At 33.2% G+C, this 19,385-nt stretch overlaps 1 protein-coding gene across 5 annotated transcripts in view; it reads left to right on the top strand.

Moving 5' to 3' along the window:
- The window catches only part of XRCC4 (X-ray repair cross complementing 4), a 273,654-nt gene that overhangs the window by 93,885 nt on the left and 160,384 nt on the right, over positions 1–19,385 (top strand). For all 5 annotated transcript variants that reach the window (XM_012477569.2, XM_064376101.1, XM_012477571.3 and 2 more), the window contains exon 4: positions 13,221–13,387. In XM_012477569.2, the coding sequence (XP_012332992.2) occupies positions 13,221–13,387 (167 nt within the window). The remainder of the gene's footprint in view (positions 1–13,220; positions 13,388–19,385) is intronic.

The raw sequence follows: 19,385 nt of genomic DNA on the forward strand, positions 1-19,385 counted from the left end.
TTCCCTTAATTTCCAATATAGTTATAGCTTAATTTTTTATATTTTAATTTTTAATTATATTAACATTGATTATTTTATTATGACTTTAAATAGTATCAACATTAGATATATATAGAGAACATTTCATTTCTTGAAAAACATTCTAGAGTTTTTAAAAAACATATAGCAGTTTTTTGTATATCAATCTCTAATTTATATCCAAATTCTCTTACAGATGTATTAGTCTTTTCTCGGTACTTAGACATGATATTAAATGCATCAGTTCCTTTTTTATGTATGTGATGAATTTATTGTGGAATTCTCTGTCATTGTTACTTTAGAGTGACATGTCTTTAAGCCATCTGCATGCCTATTTTCTGAGCTCTCCTTTCACTATTGGTATTAGACAAGGTTCAATCAGGAAACTAAACCGGAGTACATACTTCAACAAAGATTTAATATAGGGAAATACCAGGATAATTGAAATAGCCAAAAGGGAACACAGGTTAGCCAGAGCTTGATACAGGAACAGGCTACCACATCAAAGCAGTGGGAACAAAAGTGAAAAAATTGGCATTACCAGAACCAATGAACTTACAGGAGATGTCCTGTGGAGCTCAAACTTGGACCTCTTAATAAGGGAGTGCTGCCTGGCTGTTGGTGCTCAGTCAGCACAGTGCCTGTAGTGCTAGGGTATGGACTGCTGAAGAGGGTTTGCTGCCTATCGATATCGCTGAGGTTTGCAATATGGCAATTCTAGGAGAGCCAAAACAACTAGGAAGTTGAAGCAAAATGCCGTTGCTGAAGCAATGCTGATAGATATATGTTAAAAAAGTAAAAACAACTCCCTTCCCCCAAACAGGAATAAAACCTCTCGTTTTCTCATCCTTCTTTCTAATCTCCTGTAGTGTATCCTATTGTCAGAATAGAAGGGAAAACCAGGTGACATTAATAAGCAGAGTATAGAATGGTTGCTGTGGACTTCGAGATAACCTGCACAACCCACAGCTACTCAGCACATTTAATACCCTCCTGTGTGTATTTGAACTTCCATACAAAACAGCAAAAACAGTTTTCTGCTTCTGCTTAACAGGATCCAACTGTTTTTTCTTCAAGTGAAGATGCTCTCATGCTCACTCACATAAAGAAATATATACTATCTAACTCTTGGTGTATTAATTTATCTTCTAATTCAGGAAACCTCCCCCACCAAAACCAAACATCTAAATATTGCGTAATTTAAAGCCTAATTTATTAAATTAAGTGTCACCAAAAATCTTTATATAAAATAATACAGGGAAAGGAAGGAGGACAGAAGAATTTAGGTAATCTGTACAAATCCCTTCACCATTGTTTTGAAGATTCTGCTTTTCTTTCTTTTGTGCTGAATTCCAGTATTTTTTGACCCCATGTTGTAGTGTTTGAATGTTTGTTTCTCTCCAAATTCATATGTTGAAGGTTAATTCCGCTTATCTTAATGTGATGGTATTAAGAGATGTTGCTTTTAGGAGGTGACTCTGTGCTGAGGGCCAGACCCTAATGAATGGGATTAGTGCCCTTGTAAAAGATGCCTGAGCGATGCTGTTAGCTTGTTGTTTCTCCTGCCAAGTGTGAATGCAGCGAGAGGGTGCTCTATGAGGAACAAGCCCTCTCTGGATGCCAAATGTGCTGATCCCTTGATCTTAAACTTCCTAGCTCCTAGAACTGTGAGCAATAAATTCTGTTGTTTATAGAAACCTAGTTTAAGGTATTTAGTTATCAGAGCCTGAGCAGGCTAAGACACATCTCTTCCTTTTTCTTCATTTATTTTGTCACAGTAATGGAACATATCCTCAAATAGCTTCTTATTTGAATATGTCTTCATCATTTTAAAGGCATTAACTCATTGACTTCTGGTATCCAGCACTGTTATACAAATCCAGCACCATTCTAATCCATTATCATTTATTTGTAACCTATTTTATTGCTCTGAAAGCTTTTAGAATCCTCTTTTTTTCTCCCAAAGTCTTCCAAAAATTACTGATGTTATATCTTGATATGAATCTTCTTTTAATCCAGTGTGCTAGGTTCTTAGTGGATCTGTGTTTAAATATTTTTCAATTTATGCAGTTTTTTTCTTTTATATCTTTTAAAATTCTGTCTCCTATAACTCTACGGTGTCGATTTTAAGCTTCCTGTAGTGATCCCCTAATTGTCTTACATTTTGTCTCCTATTTTTCATTTATTTTTGTGTGTGTGTGTGTGTGTGTGTGTGTGTGTGTGTGTATGTATGGCACATCAAGCCCGTAAGAGTGTTTTCTACCTAAGCTCTAGCACTCATTATGTGGACTAGAGCATATCCTCTCAGGAAAAGCCATGTAAACATGGATCCAGTCCTGTTGGAGTATCCGCCAGTTTCTGTGTGCTTTGGTTTTTTTCCAGTCCCTTGAAATAGTTTTTTGGCTGTTGATTTTTGTTTGTTTTGTTTGGTCCAGAGTTTATAATTATTATCTTTACGAGGGTTAGTCTTACTTTGCCATTACCTGAGCTGGAACTACCTCAATGTTAACCTTTCATTACTTTTTTTTGGCAAGAAAATTCAATTAAATGCATGGTTGCCATCTATCATACTCCCTAGTTTCTCCCAGTCTCATTAAAAATAGAGGTTAAAAAGATGGCAAAAGATGGTAAAAAGATGCTAATTATTAAAAAGAACCTTGAAGATTTTAAAATGTTTTTTAGACCAATAATTTGTTTCATCTTGTCTCTAGGTAAATAAGATTATACAGCAAAGTAAATACTATAAGGTTTTCATAGAAATATTTTGAATTGAAATATATTTTTAGAAATTTGGCATTAAATCATAAGTAAAGTTTTTAAAATTTTTAAATAAATAATTTTGAATGAAAAAATTTGGCAGAATTTTTAATCTATTATTTAGAAAGACAGTTATTAAGGTTTGAAAAAGTTTTTACAAATAATAAACAAAACAAAATTAACATACTAAAATTTGATGTTTCATTATTTTATTTAAATTAGGAATTTAAAAATGCTTGGTATTGGTATTTTTATGATTTTTTAAAAAGATCACTAGTTTTGAGTTTATTCATTTATGGTAAATGATAATGGCCTGTAGTTAACATAGTAAGTTTTTATAAAATTTTTTTGTTTCCAAATTTTTTAATGTCAGTGTATTAATGCCTTTTAACCAATCATGCTATTTCATCAAATAAGTGCAGGTCAGTGATTTGTGCGTGGGGAGGAGTCATGGAGATTGGCCTAAATATCTGACATTTTTAAATGAGAAGGAGCTAGAATTTTATAGTCAGGAAAAAAAAATACTGTTTTAATTTAATTTTCCTGGAGAATGTTATAAGAGACCTGACTAATTGTTACTAAACAGAGAAAGCTGGTTTAAATTCAGAAAAAAATTACTCATAATATTTTACACTATGTTCTATTAAGTTAGTTTCTAAGTATCCCATAGCATGATATTTTATCATATTATAACTTTGGGCCAGTGTTTGCTTACTCACTGTTTCTATGAGCAACAGAATCTATGCAACAGCAAACAGTGATCCTAGCCCCAGTTAGATTTTTCTCTTTCATAGGCACTGTGGAATGCTACTGTGTTAAAGTAATCAACTATTTAAAAAAGACAAATCAAATTTAAACTGACTCAAGAGAGTGTAGTTTTTTGTACTCTTAGATGTTATTTTGTTGTGGTTTCTTTGCAAAATCCTTTACCAATATCTTTAGATATTGTTCACAAGTCTCCTATGGGATAAATCATTACTTTGAATACAAAGGTTGCAGTTTCTTGTTCAGGATCCGACTACAAATAGACATCAATGCTGGGATTCTAAGTAGAGATTTCTAAGGTTCACATATACTATAATTGCTTTGATATGACCAAGGGATAAAAAAGAATAATAAAAGACTGAGTAGGTACTTACATTTATATTTCTACTTACTGATTATTTAATAGTGTTATCTGCTATTGTATAGGAAGTCTGATTCAAAAGTAAACAATGGAAAACATAACCAAAGGACATAAATATGGGACATCTTGATTAGATGAAAAACGAAATTGTCCTAAATGGGGGAAAATCAATATTACTTTATAATTCATTTTGGAAAGAAATTAATTCTTTTCACAATAGTGAAAATTTGAAAATTAGTGTAATTTCAAACCACATGTCCAGCATTTTTTTTAAAAAAACAGTTTATTAAGGTATGATTGTCATACAATAAAAAACTGTATGTATTTTATATCTGTAACTTAATTAGTTTGTTGATAAGTATACTCATGTGAAACTAGCATTTTTCTTTAAGTTGCTGTATTTTGTTTATTTTGGTTTGGATTTGTCTGAAATTCATAGTGAAAATTTCATGGGACGTTCTTGGTAAAACTAGATGATGAATGTTTGAAAAAAAGAATTTTGAGATGGAGCTTATAGTTGTTAATAATAAAAAAGAGTATAAAGCTATAATAATTAAAAGAGCATGCTATTGGTAAATGGATAGAAACTAATGAGACTGAATAGCAGGCTCAAGAACGTACTTAAATATACATAGATACTTCATTTCTAATGGTATTTCAGATAAGTAAGGAGAGAATAGATTGCTAAATAACTGGTGAAGAAATATTGGTTAGATATTTGGAGAGAGAAATTTAAAAGTGAAAATATAGGTGAATAATTACTTTCTTTGATAGGCAAAGACCTTAAAAGGAAATTATTTTTAGATTTAACTACTTTAAAATGTAAATACTCCACAAGTAATATTGCCAAACCAGAAAAATACTTGCAACATATATGCCAAAGTATTAATTCACTTCATTGACAATATCTGAACTCCTATGCTGAGCATAGAGCTTTTACTTGGGGTGGGGAAAGGAAACAAACATTTACAAATTAGATAATTTGAGATAATCACAACTTTTATGAAGATTATAAAATATTGTTTCTCAATCCTTGTACTATTAACATTTCTTTTTAGGACTGTTGGGAAAATTCTAGAATGATTAGATCCTAGTTGAAGAATCCAAGGAAAAATCTATAGAAAAGTAATATTGAGCAGAGAATTGAATAAAGTAAAGGAGAAAGCCATATGGATTTTAGGGAGAACATTCTGGGAAGGATCTACAAAGACCCTCTGTTAGGGTTTTGTTAAGCGTGAAACAAAGTACCACACATTTGGTGATTTCCTTGTTCCATCCAGTTCCTAGAGGCTTTCAGCATTCCTTATCTTATGTCTACATCACTCCCAATTTCTGCTTTGTTCATACATCACCTTCTTACTATGATTTCCTTCCTTTCTCTTATAAGGACCCTTGTGATTACATTGGACCCACCTGGCTAATTCATGATTCTCTGTCTCCCCATCTCAAGATCTTTAAGCTAATCACATCCTCAAAGTCCTTTTTGCCATATAAGTTAATATTCACAAGTTCTGGAGATTACAACACAGATATCGGGGAGGGAGACTACTATTCAGCCTCCCACAGACCCTGATTCAGTGTGTTCATTTTCAATTGCTACTGTAACTTAGTGCCTCAAAACATCATAAATTTACCAAAGATAACATAAGTATATATTTTAGTTCTGTAGGATAAAAGTTCAATATAGGTCTCACCTAGCAAAAATCAAAGTGTCTGTAGGGTTGTGTTCCTTTCTGGAGGCTCTTGCCTTGTCTTTCCCTGATTCTAGAAACCACGTATATTTTTGACTCATGGCCCACTTCTTCCATTTTTAATGGTAGCAATCTTCATCTCCATGTGTGTCTCTTCATCACTTGTCCCTCTGACTGCAGCCAGAAACGTTTCTCTAATTTTAAGTATTTATGTGAATACATGGCACTCACCCAGATAATATTGAAGGATAATCTCTCATCTCAAAGACTGTAACCTTAATCATATCTACAAAGTTCCACTTTGCTATGGAAGGTACATCCCAAGTTTCAAGACTTAGATTGTAGACATCTTTGAGGGAACATCATTCTGTCTACCACATTCAGGAATATTTTGACCTATTCAGGCATAGAAAGAAGGCAAATGGCTAGGACACAGCAAAGGTAGGGAGAATGGTGAGAGATGAGATTGGCATATATTTCAAGAGAGAATAGGATGTAATAAATTGAAGAAATAGATCGACATTATTCTACAGAAGTTTCTGGGATGAAGAAAAGAATGAGATGATAGATTCTATATCTGTACTGTCCAGTACAACAACTACTAGCTACATGTGGCTATTGAACACTAAAATGTGACTTGTGTGACTGAGGAACTCATTTTTTTATTTAATTAAATTTAAAGAGTCACATGTGACTAGTGATTACTGTATTGACCAGGACAAACAATAGATACATTTTTGGAGAAGTTTTGCTGTGACAGAAGCAGAAAAATAGACAATAACAACCAGAGGGATATGGGATTAAGAGTGTTTTTTGTTTTGTTTAAATTGGTAAAATTAAAGCGTATTTTTATTCATTATGTATTATTGAGTAACACATTATCACAAATTTAGCAGCTTAAAACCATAACCATTAATTATTTCACTGTTTCTGTGGGTCAGGAGTCCAGGTATGGCATTGCTAGGACTCATCTGAAAGCTGCAATTAAGGTGTTGTCCAGGGGCTGTGGTCTCATCTCAAGGTGAAGGATCTGCCTTCAGGCTCAGTGGGTACTGGCACAGTGGACTTTATTGAAGCCTGTTGGACTGAGGGCTTCAGTTTCTTGCTGGCTATGATGGTTAATTTTATATGTCAGCTTGGCAGGGCTATGGTTCCCAGATATGTGGTCAAACATTTTGGATGTTTTTGTGAGGGTTGTTTTTGGATGACAGTAACATTCAAATCAATAAGTTTAAGCAAAGAGGATTGCTCTCTGTGTTAGTACATTCTTGTATCATAAAGAAATTCCTGAGAATGGGTACTTTATAAAGAAAAGAGGTTTAATTGGCTGATGGCTCTGCAGGCTGTACAGGAAGCATGGTGTCAGTGTCTCTTCCTGCTGAGAGCCTCAGGAAGCTTCCTATCATGGCAGAAGATGATGGAGAACTGGCATGTCACATGGCCAGAGTGGGAGGAAAAGGGAGAGAGAAGGGGGAGGTCTCAGATCCTTTTAAACAAGCAGATCTCATGTGAACTGAATGAGAGGAGGCCCCACCTAGAGATACAGATTTAACAGTTTTCAGTTTATATTTAATAATGAAAGCTGTGATTGTGAATAACCCTATCAACCTCTATAGAGGTATAAATAAGAAGAGGTTCAAGAAATTATTCCAGGCAACAATACTGTTTTACATCCAAGTAGATGATAGAGAAGCATACTGAGAAGATATGACTAGATACCTGTGATGAGATCTGGAAGAGTGTCAGGGAATCCAAGAATCTGTATAGAAAGAACACAAATTTGTTTTTCTTCATCAGCACCTCATGACAAAAAGAAAGTAGCAGGCAAATAGTAGGCAATCCCTGCCCCCTCCCTCTGGCCAATCCAGGTATTTATTATAGGAAAAGCCTTCTAGCTGGTTTAGTCCACATACAGTATAATATTTCATTTTTAATTGTAACACCTAATTAGGTCAGGATATATACCCTAAATGTAACTATATTTATGAACCAAAAGACTCATCATCTCTATTTAAGACAATAATGGTGTGAATAGTTATAGCCCTTCAATGTAAAGTAACTTCTGAGATTTTTGTACTATGTAGACTTTTGTGGGGTTTTTTTGCTCTCAAGAATTCTCTGATTCCCACTGTGACTATTGCAGTTATTAAGACTTAAATAAAAATTCTTAGATGACACACTCAAAATATTAAATCATATAACATAGCCTTAAAGTGCTTATAATTTTTATAGCACTATAATTACAATTTGTCACAACGTTTCACCCTTAGATTATTGCATTTTGATTTTAAGAACCTGTAAAATCCAAAATACATGGAGCCTTGCTTAAGTATATGATCAGCTTGAGATGTATAAGCATTTTTTATGAGTTCTAAGAAATTTGGGCAATAATATATTGTAGTTGGAAAGATGAGATTAGTAGTTTTATAAATATAGTTTTCTTATCTCTTTAGAAGGAGTCCTTATCAGTATCCTTTTCTCATTTCCAGTTCTGTTTTAAGATCAGTGTGAGCAGTTGTCAACTGAGATATGTTACTGTCCTTTAGGAGGTGCATTTGTGATGTTCTTTATTTAAATCTAAAACAAACATTTCAGGCTGGACACGGTGGCTCACATCTCTAATCTCAGCACTTTAGGAGGCTGAGGCGGGCAGATCACTTGAGGTCAGGAATTTGAGACCAGCCTGGCCAAAGGGTTATACTCTGTCTCTACTAAAAATACAAAAATTAGTCAGGCATGGTGGCAGGCATCAGTAATCCCAGCTACTCTGGAGGCTGAGGGAGGAGAATCACTTAAACCCAGGAGGCAGAGGTTGCAGTGAGTGGAGATCATGCCAATGTACTCCAGCCTGGGTGACAGAGCAAGAAGCTCTCTGAAAAAAATAAAATAAAATAAAAAATAAATATTTCAGAAAGTCACTAAACCAAAGAGTTCAGGATATAAAGTCTTAGGACACATGTAGTTGATTCAAAACTACAACAAAAGGTTGATCAACTTGTAGTTGATGATGAACGTAACTAGGTCAAGGTAATACAGTTCAGTCGTCTTTTTTTTTAACATATCTTGATCAATTTCCTATATTACTAGAATTTTACAACTATATATCACAACTATATGTATGCAACTGAGTATATATCTACAATAGACATATTCTAAATCATAAACTGTAATGGATAGACTACTGTTTTTAGTATACATATATCTAGATACAGCTACACTTTTCTCTGATATGAATACATTTAAAAGCACTTACTCCAAAAAAAAAAGATTCTGTCTGGCCATTATTCACCTAGTAATCACATCAAGATATCTTTATTTTTTCTTTTCCTTTAGTTCCATATCTTGGTTCCCAGGATAGTAATGAAGATTAATTCTGCAAGTTTATTTAGTCTACTTTGATAATATATCGAAACTGAAACCTGTAGTGGATATGTTTTAAACAGAATATCAAATCACACCTTGATAATCTCCTCTCCTCAGAAACACTTAGAATGGCCACAAATAACTGTTTAGGAATTAATGTTATTCATAGTATTTATTTCGTATGCTTTATTGATACTGTATATTGCTTTATTTATGTGGCCATATAAAAGAACCTGAAAACTGAGTATATAACCATACATTCTTTAAAAAACATCTGTTGAACTATTTTCAAATCTGTATATCATGATAGTATCAAGTGCTATTAAGCAATTTTTAACTGTCGTTTTTGTTTAAATTAAACTAATCAATAAATAACACTGTCATGTCTTTAAACAACTTAAAATATGTCTTAATTTGGACAGAATCACTGCTCAAATTCCTTACCTATCTCATTATAGTTACAGTTTCTTAATAATGAGGATTATTCCCATAAATAATCAAAATTTTATCAAACATAAATATTAAGACTAGAGAGTCCAATGTAGGCTGATATGGTTTGGCTGTGTTCCCACCCAAATCTCATATTGGATTGTAACTGCCACGATTCCCACGTGTCCTGAGAGGAACCCAGTGGGAGGTGATTGAATTGTGGAGGCAGGTCTTTCCTGCACTGTTCTTGTGATAGTGAATGAATCTCAGGAGATCTGATGGTTTTTAAAATGGGAGTTTCCCTGCATAACCTCTCTTTTTGCCTTCTGCCATCCGTGTAAGAGGTAATTTGCTCCTCCTTGCCTTCCACCATGATTGTGAGACTTCCCCAACCATGTGGAACTGTAAGTCCATTAAACCTCTTTTTCTTCCCAGTCTGAGGTATATCTTTGTCAGCAGCATGAAAATAGACTAATACATAGCTAACTTAGTTAATAAGAAGTTGGCCTGGGCTTTGAGGTGATGGTAAGGGAGTATGGCATTTAATCTTGGGCTTGAAGGATTGACAGAAAGATATCCAGAATAAACAACCCCTGGCTAAAGAAAATGTATGAGTTTTCTGAAATGGATAATTTTTAATGAGGATTAAATTTAAAAAGCTAAAAATATTTATTCTTCAATTAGAATAACCATTAACAGTCAACTAATGTAACCTACTATGATTATCAATATTTTAAAAGTTAATTGTTCTTAACTTTTTTACATATAGAAATGCAGACATAGCTTAAACTCTTAGCAGATTATAGATTTACTGAGGTTCTTAACATAGATCTGTATACTCTGAATTATTAATAAAATTAAGAACTAACTTCAAAAACACTCTTAATTTTGTCTGTTTCTAATAGAAGAGACATGCTCTCAAAATGTCTTTAATATGTGGTTCTTGACTTTGCTCTACCAATTGAAATCATGGTTTTATATTATAGTTTATTTTGAAGTGACAGAACTAACAAATAAAGAACAGCTGTGACAATAACCTTATAGTTGAACTAGAAACTGCAGTAAAAATTTAAAAATTGACACAACAATACAATATAGCTTTTGTGCTAATTTGCTGCTTTAAAATGATGCTGTGGCACAGAATAAAGATGAACAGGATGTAGAGATAGAACACAGAAATATTTTATACTTCTCAATTTATTAATCCTGATATGAAGCCCATATTGAAGTTCAGTGCATCCAGGCATGTGGCCCCTTGCATCTGTAATAATGTGCACAGGCTAGAAGAACAACGGCAAGGGTGAATGAATGCCTCCTGCTCCTGGCTGTGAACCATGTGGATACAGGCCAAATGCTCATACTACTGAGAATTAAAAAAAAAAAATTAATTTGAGTATTTCAAGTAAAATCATTTTCTTAGATTAAATTTCTAGATAGTTTTAGTTTATTTTTATTGTTTAGAATAACAAATGTCCGTATCTGTTGAAGGACCAGAAACTGGTGACAATAATTAGAAAATAGTTATGATAACAATAGTTGTGTACATTTAAGAAGAAATAACATTTCATGTTTATGTTACACTGAGTAGCTACAGAAAGATCTAAGGTGGTTTTGGAATTTTTCATCAGTATGTTTGAGTGATATTTTGAAAGAAGTTGTTGTTAGTGATCTAAAATTAGTCCTTTCTTTCTTTGTCATCTGAGATAGAAGTATAGAAGACTGGACTTGTGTTTATCTCTTCATTTGTATTTTACTGATTATTCAGGATTAAAGTATGGGATGAATACTTTATACTTTTGGCATTTTCAGACTTTTCAAGTGTTAAAAAAACTTTTTCTTTCTAAAAATGTTCACCTTCCTCAAAGCTACCTGACAATTGTGATAATGAAAGAATATAAAACCACTTTGTGGATTTATGTTTTGCCTAAAATAAAATAAGCTCATTTCTTTCTTCTGTTTTGTATAAACTCAAAACAATAATATTCTAAGGGTGACTTTTCTTTCCCCTCTTTTTTTTTTTTTTTTTTTTTTTTTTTTTTTGGTGATTGAGTCTTGCTCTATCATCCAGGCTGGAGTTCTGTGGCATGATCTCAGCTCGTTGCAACCTGTGCTTCCCAGTTCAAGTAATCCTTGTGCCTCAGCCTCCCAAGTAGCTGGGTTTACAGGCTTGTGCCACCACACCTGGCTAATATTTGTATTTTTAGTAGACAGGGTTTCACCATGTTGGCTAGGCAGGTTTCGAACTCCTGACCTCAGGTGATCCAACTGCCTTGGCCTCCCAAAGTGCTGGGATTACAGGCATGAACCACTGTGCCAGGCTAGGTGACATTTTTCTTTAACTTTGTGTCTATAATTTCCTTTCAGTTTACTTATTCTTTATGTAGGTAAAATTTTCTTATTTAAGCTTATATACCTCTTAAATGGGCTCATATTTCATTGCATGAGGAAAATTGTATGAATACAATACCGTATGAATACAATACTACTTTTTCAAATTGTATGAATACAGTTTCACAGTGGATGTCTACTTTAGTGAAGTCTGCTTTTATTTGTAAGTTGTCTAACAAAGATTTGTCTCAGTATTCTCAACCACTGTTAAATATTTTTAAATCTGTAACATATTTATAGAAATATTTTTTTACAAGCATCGCCTTTTGGAAATGTTCTTATTGGATAAATAGCATAATGGAAACTTACAATCCAGGAGGCAAAAACAAAACCCCAAACAAAAATAAAAAAATTCGCATGTTACTCTTCTGCCACTGACTCAGTGCTACTAGCATCTTTCTTTGGAACTATGTGTAGGTTCTGAACCTAATTCTTTTTCTACGTTTTGTCTAGTTAGGATACTGTCTTACCAAGAAACAGCACAAGAACATAGCATAGTAGGATCTTGACTTTACCCCTTCAATAGCTTGAATGACTACTCTGAACCTGAGTTTACTAATCTATAATATGGATGTGATAATAGTTCCCTTATGGTGAAGATTTATCCTAGTTTATACACTTGAGTTATACTTTAACCAAAAGATGTGGTAACTGAATAATAATCATCATAATAATTTATCTGTTATAATAATTTTAATTTCAAGGACAATTATAATCATTATTACTAATCATTGTGTTTCAACCTCCTTATCAGCCAAATGGGAAATACCTGTGTTCCCTTCAGAATTCCATAAGTGTAACTAAAACTATTATAGTATTTTATTTTAAAGTGTACCTTAGTAGAGAAATTAAGGTATTTTTTAAGAGTCTTACCTTTTTGCAAAAGTACTAAAGCTTGACGCTTAACTTTATTATTAGCATTTATAGTAATAAATTATTGTCTTTAGATAAAGGGGTATTTACTGTGTAGTTACTAGTTTCCTAAAACTCTACCTTTTTTTTAGCTATAACAAAATTTTGAGCTTTCTCCAATAAAAAAGCTTTCTCAGCTATTCCATTTTAACATTTGTATGAGCAGAAACAAGAGTTAAAAAAATTCTCATATAGAATTCCTTTTTTATTATGAGCAGACTTGAAATTAGGCTTTAGTAAACAGATGGTAGTATGCTTATACAGTATTTATGTTGCTTTCTTTTCTGCTAGGAGATGGGAGAGTGACTTACACTTACAAAAATTTTTCTTGGGCTCTGTGTTGATTTATATGATAAAGTAAGAAACTTTAAGTAGTAGCCCAGTTTTTTTGCTCACTGTTTGTGTATCTAGTAAATGCATTGTATTTAAATCTTTCTTACACTTCTGTCTTCTCAGAAAAAATTGGGTATGTTTAAAACTAGGCTGCTAAATCTTGATATTTTCCCAAAATTAACCATGTTTTTCTTTCATTTTAGTTCAGACTTGGTTCCTTCAATCTAGAGAAAATTGAAAACCCGGCTGAAGTCATTAGAGAACTTATTTGTTATTGCTTGGACACCATCGCAGAAAATCAAGCCAAAAATGAGCACCTGCAGAAAGAAAATGAAAGACTTCTGAGAGATTGGAATGATGTTCAAGGACGGTATGTACACAGTTTGCTTGTGTTATAAAAATGCAGAGCCCTCTTTATATTGTTACAGCTTTAAGTTAATGATTTCTAAATTTCCAATATATGTAGAGTAGCATATAGTTCATATAGAATTTGTCATTGTTTACCTTTGCTGAATATGACTATACCAAATTATTAGTCACTATTGTATATTATAGGAGTACATTAACACTTTAATGTAATTAGTATGTGGTGGCACGAGCAAACTTATAAACAATAAGGAGTAATTGGCCATTGAAGATCAAAACCCATTAATACTAATAAAAAATTTAGGTAGTAAATAGTTATAAAAATTCAGCTCAAATTATAGGATTAATAATGAATTAAAAAGAGACATGAAATAAAATAAGCATAATTGATTTCTTATTTGGAATCAGTGAGTGGCACCTATTTCAAATGGTATGTGTTTTGGCTCCTAATAGAGACATTTCTCTTGATTTATTGAAAATTCATACTATAAGCATTTTTAAAGGATGAGCAAATTGTGGCTACTGAATAAAACATTTAGAAGCCTTTTATTTTTCTGGCTTTGCCTCTTACTTTCTAAATAAGGAAGAAAAAAATAGCGTATTTTTAAAATTATGAACTTTCTCAACAAAATCCTAATTTAGGCTAGCCCAATGTGTGACCTTTGTTACTCTATTATATATAAGATGTTTGAAAGAAATAAAATGCATGCTTTGAACATTTATATCCTCACTGAGTTGTATATAATATGTATATGTTTGTATGCACACACACATATATAGTGAGAAAGAAAATGATGTCTGAAATAATTACATGGAATATATATAATAATGATAATAATTATTAGTACATCCAGTAGATTTTTAAAATATTTTGCTTAAACCAGTAACTCTAAAGCATGGGAAGAACAGTTATCCAACATAGTTACGGTCTTTTTGGTGCAACCACTGTGATTGCTGTATATGGACATTAGTGAGTATATGTGGGAGTATATGAAAAATAGTGAAGGTTTTACCACTATTAATATATGTATGTGAAAATGAGGCTGACTAAAAGATTATTTTTTGTACATTAAATTATATTTATTAACTAATGCAAAACATGTAATATTAGTTCCTAACACCTAATGTTATTTGGCTTTCATGTATTAAGAAAGTGGTTATTTTGTTCTCTTAGCGCTAAGTTAATTTTTATCTCCAATTTTATATATATATATATATATATACACATTATGCATATAAATAATATAAAAACGAGACCAAATCCAAATTGTGCGTTAGGAAATTATACAGAAAAAGTTAATTTTTCTACTTAACTACAGTTTATTCATGAATAAAGATTAATTCAATGTCATAATATGAATCGGTATCTGATATCTGTACTACAAAGCATTTCTTGGGCCTATATCTGTAACTTAGGTGTATTTTTCTATTTAATACGTGAAATAAATCAGATTAAAGGAGATGTGCTATGGTCGTGATAAGCCATTGTATTTAAAACTCAAAATGCCCTCAGGATGATAGAAAATTTGATCCACAAATTGCCTACAAAAATTCAGACTGGGTACTTGGTACTTGAACAAATTGCTTTAAAATGTCTGCCAGAGGTTGAAAGAGGTATTATCTCATCAGTATTCAGCACCACTCCCATAGAATTGAAAGCAGCAGGGAACGAAGATGAGGAATTACAGACAAAAGCACCCTGTGCTGTAAAACAGTGTGTGCGAGGGGCACATATTGTATGTGGATCGCAGATGCTTGATTTGCTATTTCTGGACTATCCAGCAAGTGCTTTTGTCTTGTGGCAAAAGATTTCCTGTTTGATCAAAAGCACAGCCATGTACCCTGTCACCTGCCTTATTACAATCCAGCTATGTTTTTGATCATACTGTGTCAGATGTCTTCTTCAGGGTCTAAAGATGTGTGCCATTGGGGTGGCCCTATGTACTGAGAGGAAAGAGAGTCCACTCCAGAGAATTTAGTCTCTTGATTGTGTTCCAGATCTTAGATTAGTAGCTTTAAATATTTCCCAGATTTGGCTTTCTCTCCTTTCAGAGGACAGAGGTCACTTTAAGGAGCTGTAAATACATCTTCATCATGGCCAAGTAGCAGTTTCTTAGTATTCCCTCACTAGAGCCTTCGCATGCTGGAAGGGATTTACAACTCTAGTTTCCATAAGGCAGTAGTTATAATTAAGTGTCTTTAGGGAGATTAGAAATAGGACATGAGTGTATTGAATTAGGTAACTGGGGACATAGAAAGTAGAGGATCATTAGAGTTGGGGCCATTATGTTAAGCCTGGCAATAGTTAGTTTGGGGGAACACTCTTATTATTCTTGTGTCAGTGTCGATTCATGATCCAAACATTTCTTTTCTTTTTCCTTTTTTTTGAGACAGAGTCTTGTTCTGTCACCCAGGCTGGAGTGCAGTAGTGCAGTCTGGCTCACTGCAACCTCCACCTCCCTGGTTCAAGCAATCCTTCTGCCTCCGCCTCGTGAGTAGCATGTGCCACCACACCTGGCTAAGTTTTGTGTTTTTAGTAGATATGGGATTTCACCATGTTGGTCAGGCTGGTCTCGAACTCCTGACCTCGTGATCCTCCCTCAGCCTCCCAAAGTGCTGGGATTACATGCATGAGCCATTGCACCTGACCCCAAACATTTCTTCCATACTATATATGAAGGGATGGGAGGGTGGTGTTAAAATAGTGGGGAAGGATACAATGTAAGGGATGGGAATTCCCCTAGAAATGATGGTAGATGGGTCTGAGATACATTTACTACACGATAGGATATTATATGAGCATAAAATAGTTGTGTACATGTGTTTATTAATGTGGAAAATGTTTATGATATATTAAGGTGAGACATGTGCGTCACCACAAATATAAACAATATCCCATTGTTTGCAAAAAAAGTTTATGTAGAGAATATCTATATAAATTAAATGAAGAAAATTAAATATTAATAGTATATATCTGGAATTGTAGACTACATTTTCCTTGAATTTTGGGGGGCATTTTTTGTATATGGTTTAGTATTTAAATATGTATCACTGTTATAATCAGAAACAACTATAAAGCTAATGTCATTTGGGATGATGGTGGAGAATAAACAAGGCTTGAGTGAGGAATGAGAAATTACAGCGTAAGTAAAAAGTGTGAGCTTTAATGCATAGAATTTTAACATGTATGTTTGCTGTTATTTTAATTACCACTTAATAATTGTGTTCTTGGCTCCATTTTGAACAAGTGGCATCAATGGATTAAGTTTGTACAGTTGAGATAAAGGAGGAAACTTTTAAATTGTGTATGTGAATCCTTAGGTTACTGGCTATATTTATTTCATGGATTTTCTGCTTAATTACTAATAAAAACTCTCATGTTCCATGTTACTGAATAGGTCTTTTGTTTGCACTCAGACCTCTACTTAGAAATTATCTGGCTTTATTCTGAGTTATAGTTATTAAACCCATAACTGGAGGCAGTTTTCAGTGAATTGGGTTGACACTCAGAATCATCAGAATAGAAGACCTTGAAGGCTCTTCTACTTCATCTCTCCACCTTCACAATAGAATCACATTATATCCAGATGAATTCAGTCTGATTTTTAAAGACCTCAAGAGATATCTTCATCTCCCCTTGGTAGCCTGTTACAGTGTTTAAGAACTGTCACAGTCAGAAAATTCTTCCTTCCATCTATGCGTAATCTGAATCCCTCATGGTATAGTTGAAGGCCATTTCCTCTTGTTCTCTTGTCAGAAAGGATGAGGAGCAGCTGTTCACCATCTTATTCAGTACTTAAGGGCTTATTAAATCTCTTTACCACTGCCTGCTTTTCTAGTTCTTTTTAGTTTTCTTTGTACTTCCAACTCTATTCAGACTTTCTTTTGCTATACAACCCTGACCTGGGCCAGATATAATTTTGGCCAGAACTGATTATTAATTTAAGGATTGTTGCACTGTTTCTAAGTAACATATGTTCACATTTATATATCTATTATTTTATTTTGGGCTATCATTTAATCTATTATTTCATTTTGGTGTTATTTCTGCATGAAATTGTTTTGTTTTTCCTCCTATTTTGTCATTGTTTTGACATGTTTCTTAGATTATTTCCCCACCCAGAGATATTTTATTTTGAATATTCAGTATTTTTGTGTATTTATTTTTGTATCCTTTTTTTTAAAAAAAAATACTATTTTTTTTTTTTGTCCAAGGTTTTAGATACCTCAGTCCTAGGTTACTAATTAAATTTCACATTATTTTTCTATTGTCCTAGTTATTGTAGAAAGGATGAAGTGTCATTAGACCTTTCTTGTTTGATGTTATTCATGATTTCGTTTGAATTTGAGATTTGCCTGGATGTGACCCTTGTAAAAATTAAGGGTGGCCAATATCCACAAGAAGTTGGCCTGGACCATTGATTTCTCTATTGATCCAAGGAGGTGGAACAAGTCCACTGAGTCCCTGCAGGCCAATGTATAACAGCTGTATGAGTACTACTGGAAGCTCATCCTCCCCCTGTAGGAATGAACCCTCAACCTCCAAGAAGGGAGACAGCTATACTGAAGAACTCAAATTGGCCATCAAGCTGACAGGACAGGTAATGTTCATATGGAATATCTGTAAGAAGGAGAAAGCCAGAGTCATCACCAAGGAGGAAAAGAACTTCAAGACTGCCACATCATACCTGGCTCTTTGGCCACTGGGCAAAAAGGACCCAGGAAGCTGCAGAACAGAATATTGAAAAGAAAAAAAATAAAGCACTGTTGACGCCTTGTAATAAATCAGCAGTAAAGCTGGAAAACAAATAAACCAAAAAGATGTCCATATTAATTCACTCATTTTATTCGTTTGTCTAATAAGAACCTACCAAACATCTGTCGAATGCCAAAAACTATGCTTGGCACTGAGGATAAAGTGGTCAATAAAACACACTTGCTCTCTGCTTTCCTGGAATTCACAGCCTTGGCAAAGACTATGCTGTAAGAATTTGCTGAAATTGGTCCCAGAGAATATATTGCCATATTTTCCTTTTCATCCTTTGAGAGGCTCTAATTCTTTGCCTCTCTAGATAGGTAGACTGTAGAAGGTTTAAAGGCATGTGTATGAAAGGTATCTAATTTGGACATTTTTGTTTCTAATTTCACTGAAATATTTATGTGTGTCTATATATTCATCGAAATATATATGAGTGTTTATGTACAATATAAAAATACTAGGATACCTGTATGGAACAACAACAATGTAAATAAGCATTATAAAACAACATTGAAAAGAATACCTAAAATAATTTGTATTTGAATCTATAAAATAGGAATTTATTCATCGTATGTGTGTATGCACATATTAAGTATATACAACCTCAGTTATTTTGCTTTTTTACTTTATATCTCTTGGGAGCTTAAAAGAAATACAATCCCTTGTTAGCTCATTTGAGCAATGTAGGATGAATTTTAAACAATAGAGAATTTTGTCTTACATATCTAAATTTGAAGATGTGTAGTGTTTTCCATTTGCAGTTTTATTAATCTCTCCTTGGATATATCAAATAGAATACTTTCACTGTATATATGTATTACGTTTCTATATGTATTTGTATGTATGTGTGGTGCAAGCTTATAAATATATAACTGAATTAGTCATGTTCTTATTGGGGGGCAGTTCATTTTCTAGTAGAGCAGTCAGACAAATTAGCTATATTGACTTACCGCAAAACAAGATCGTACTTGCTATTATACTAATATTAACAAAGTACTGAGGAAACATGGCTACATTAACTCTTGTTTGAAATTTATCCTATAAAAACATTCTTTTGTAAATAAACCATAAATATGAACAAATTATTACCTTTAAGGCATTTTGGTTTTCTAAAGCCTTATTTGTATCAGTTTTCAATTTTGATCCTTATCTCAGTACATAAATTACATTAATAACCAATAATTTATAATTGTGTATTTAACTATCTTTATGAAATTTTTAAGCCGGTGAAAGCATATGTGAA

The sequence above is a fragment of the Aotus nancymaae genome, unplaced genomic scaffold, assembly GCF_030222135.1.
Source record: "Aotus nancymaae isolate 86718 unplaced genomic scaffold, 86718_ANA_hifiasm-v0.15.2.pri h1tg000014l, whole genome shotgun sequence".
Lineage (NCBI taxonomy): Eukaryota > Metazoa > Chordata > Mammalia > Primates > Aotidae > Aotus > Aotus nancymaae.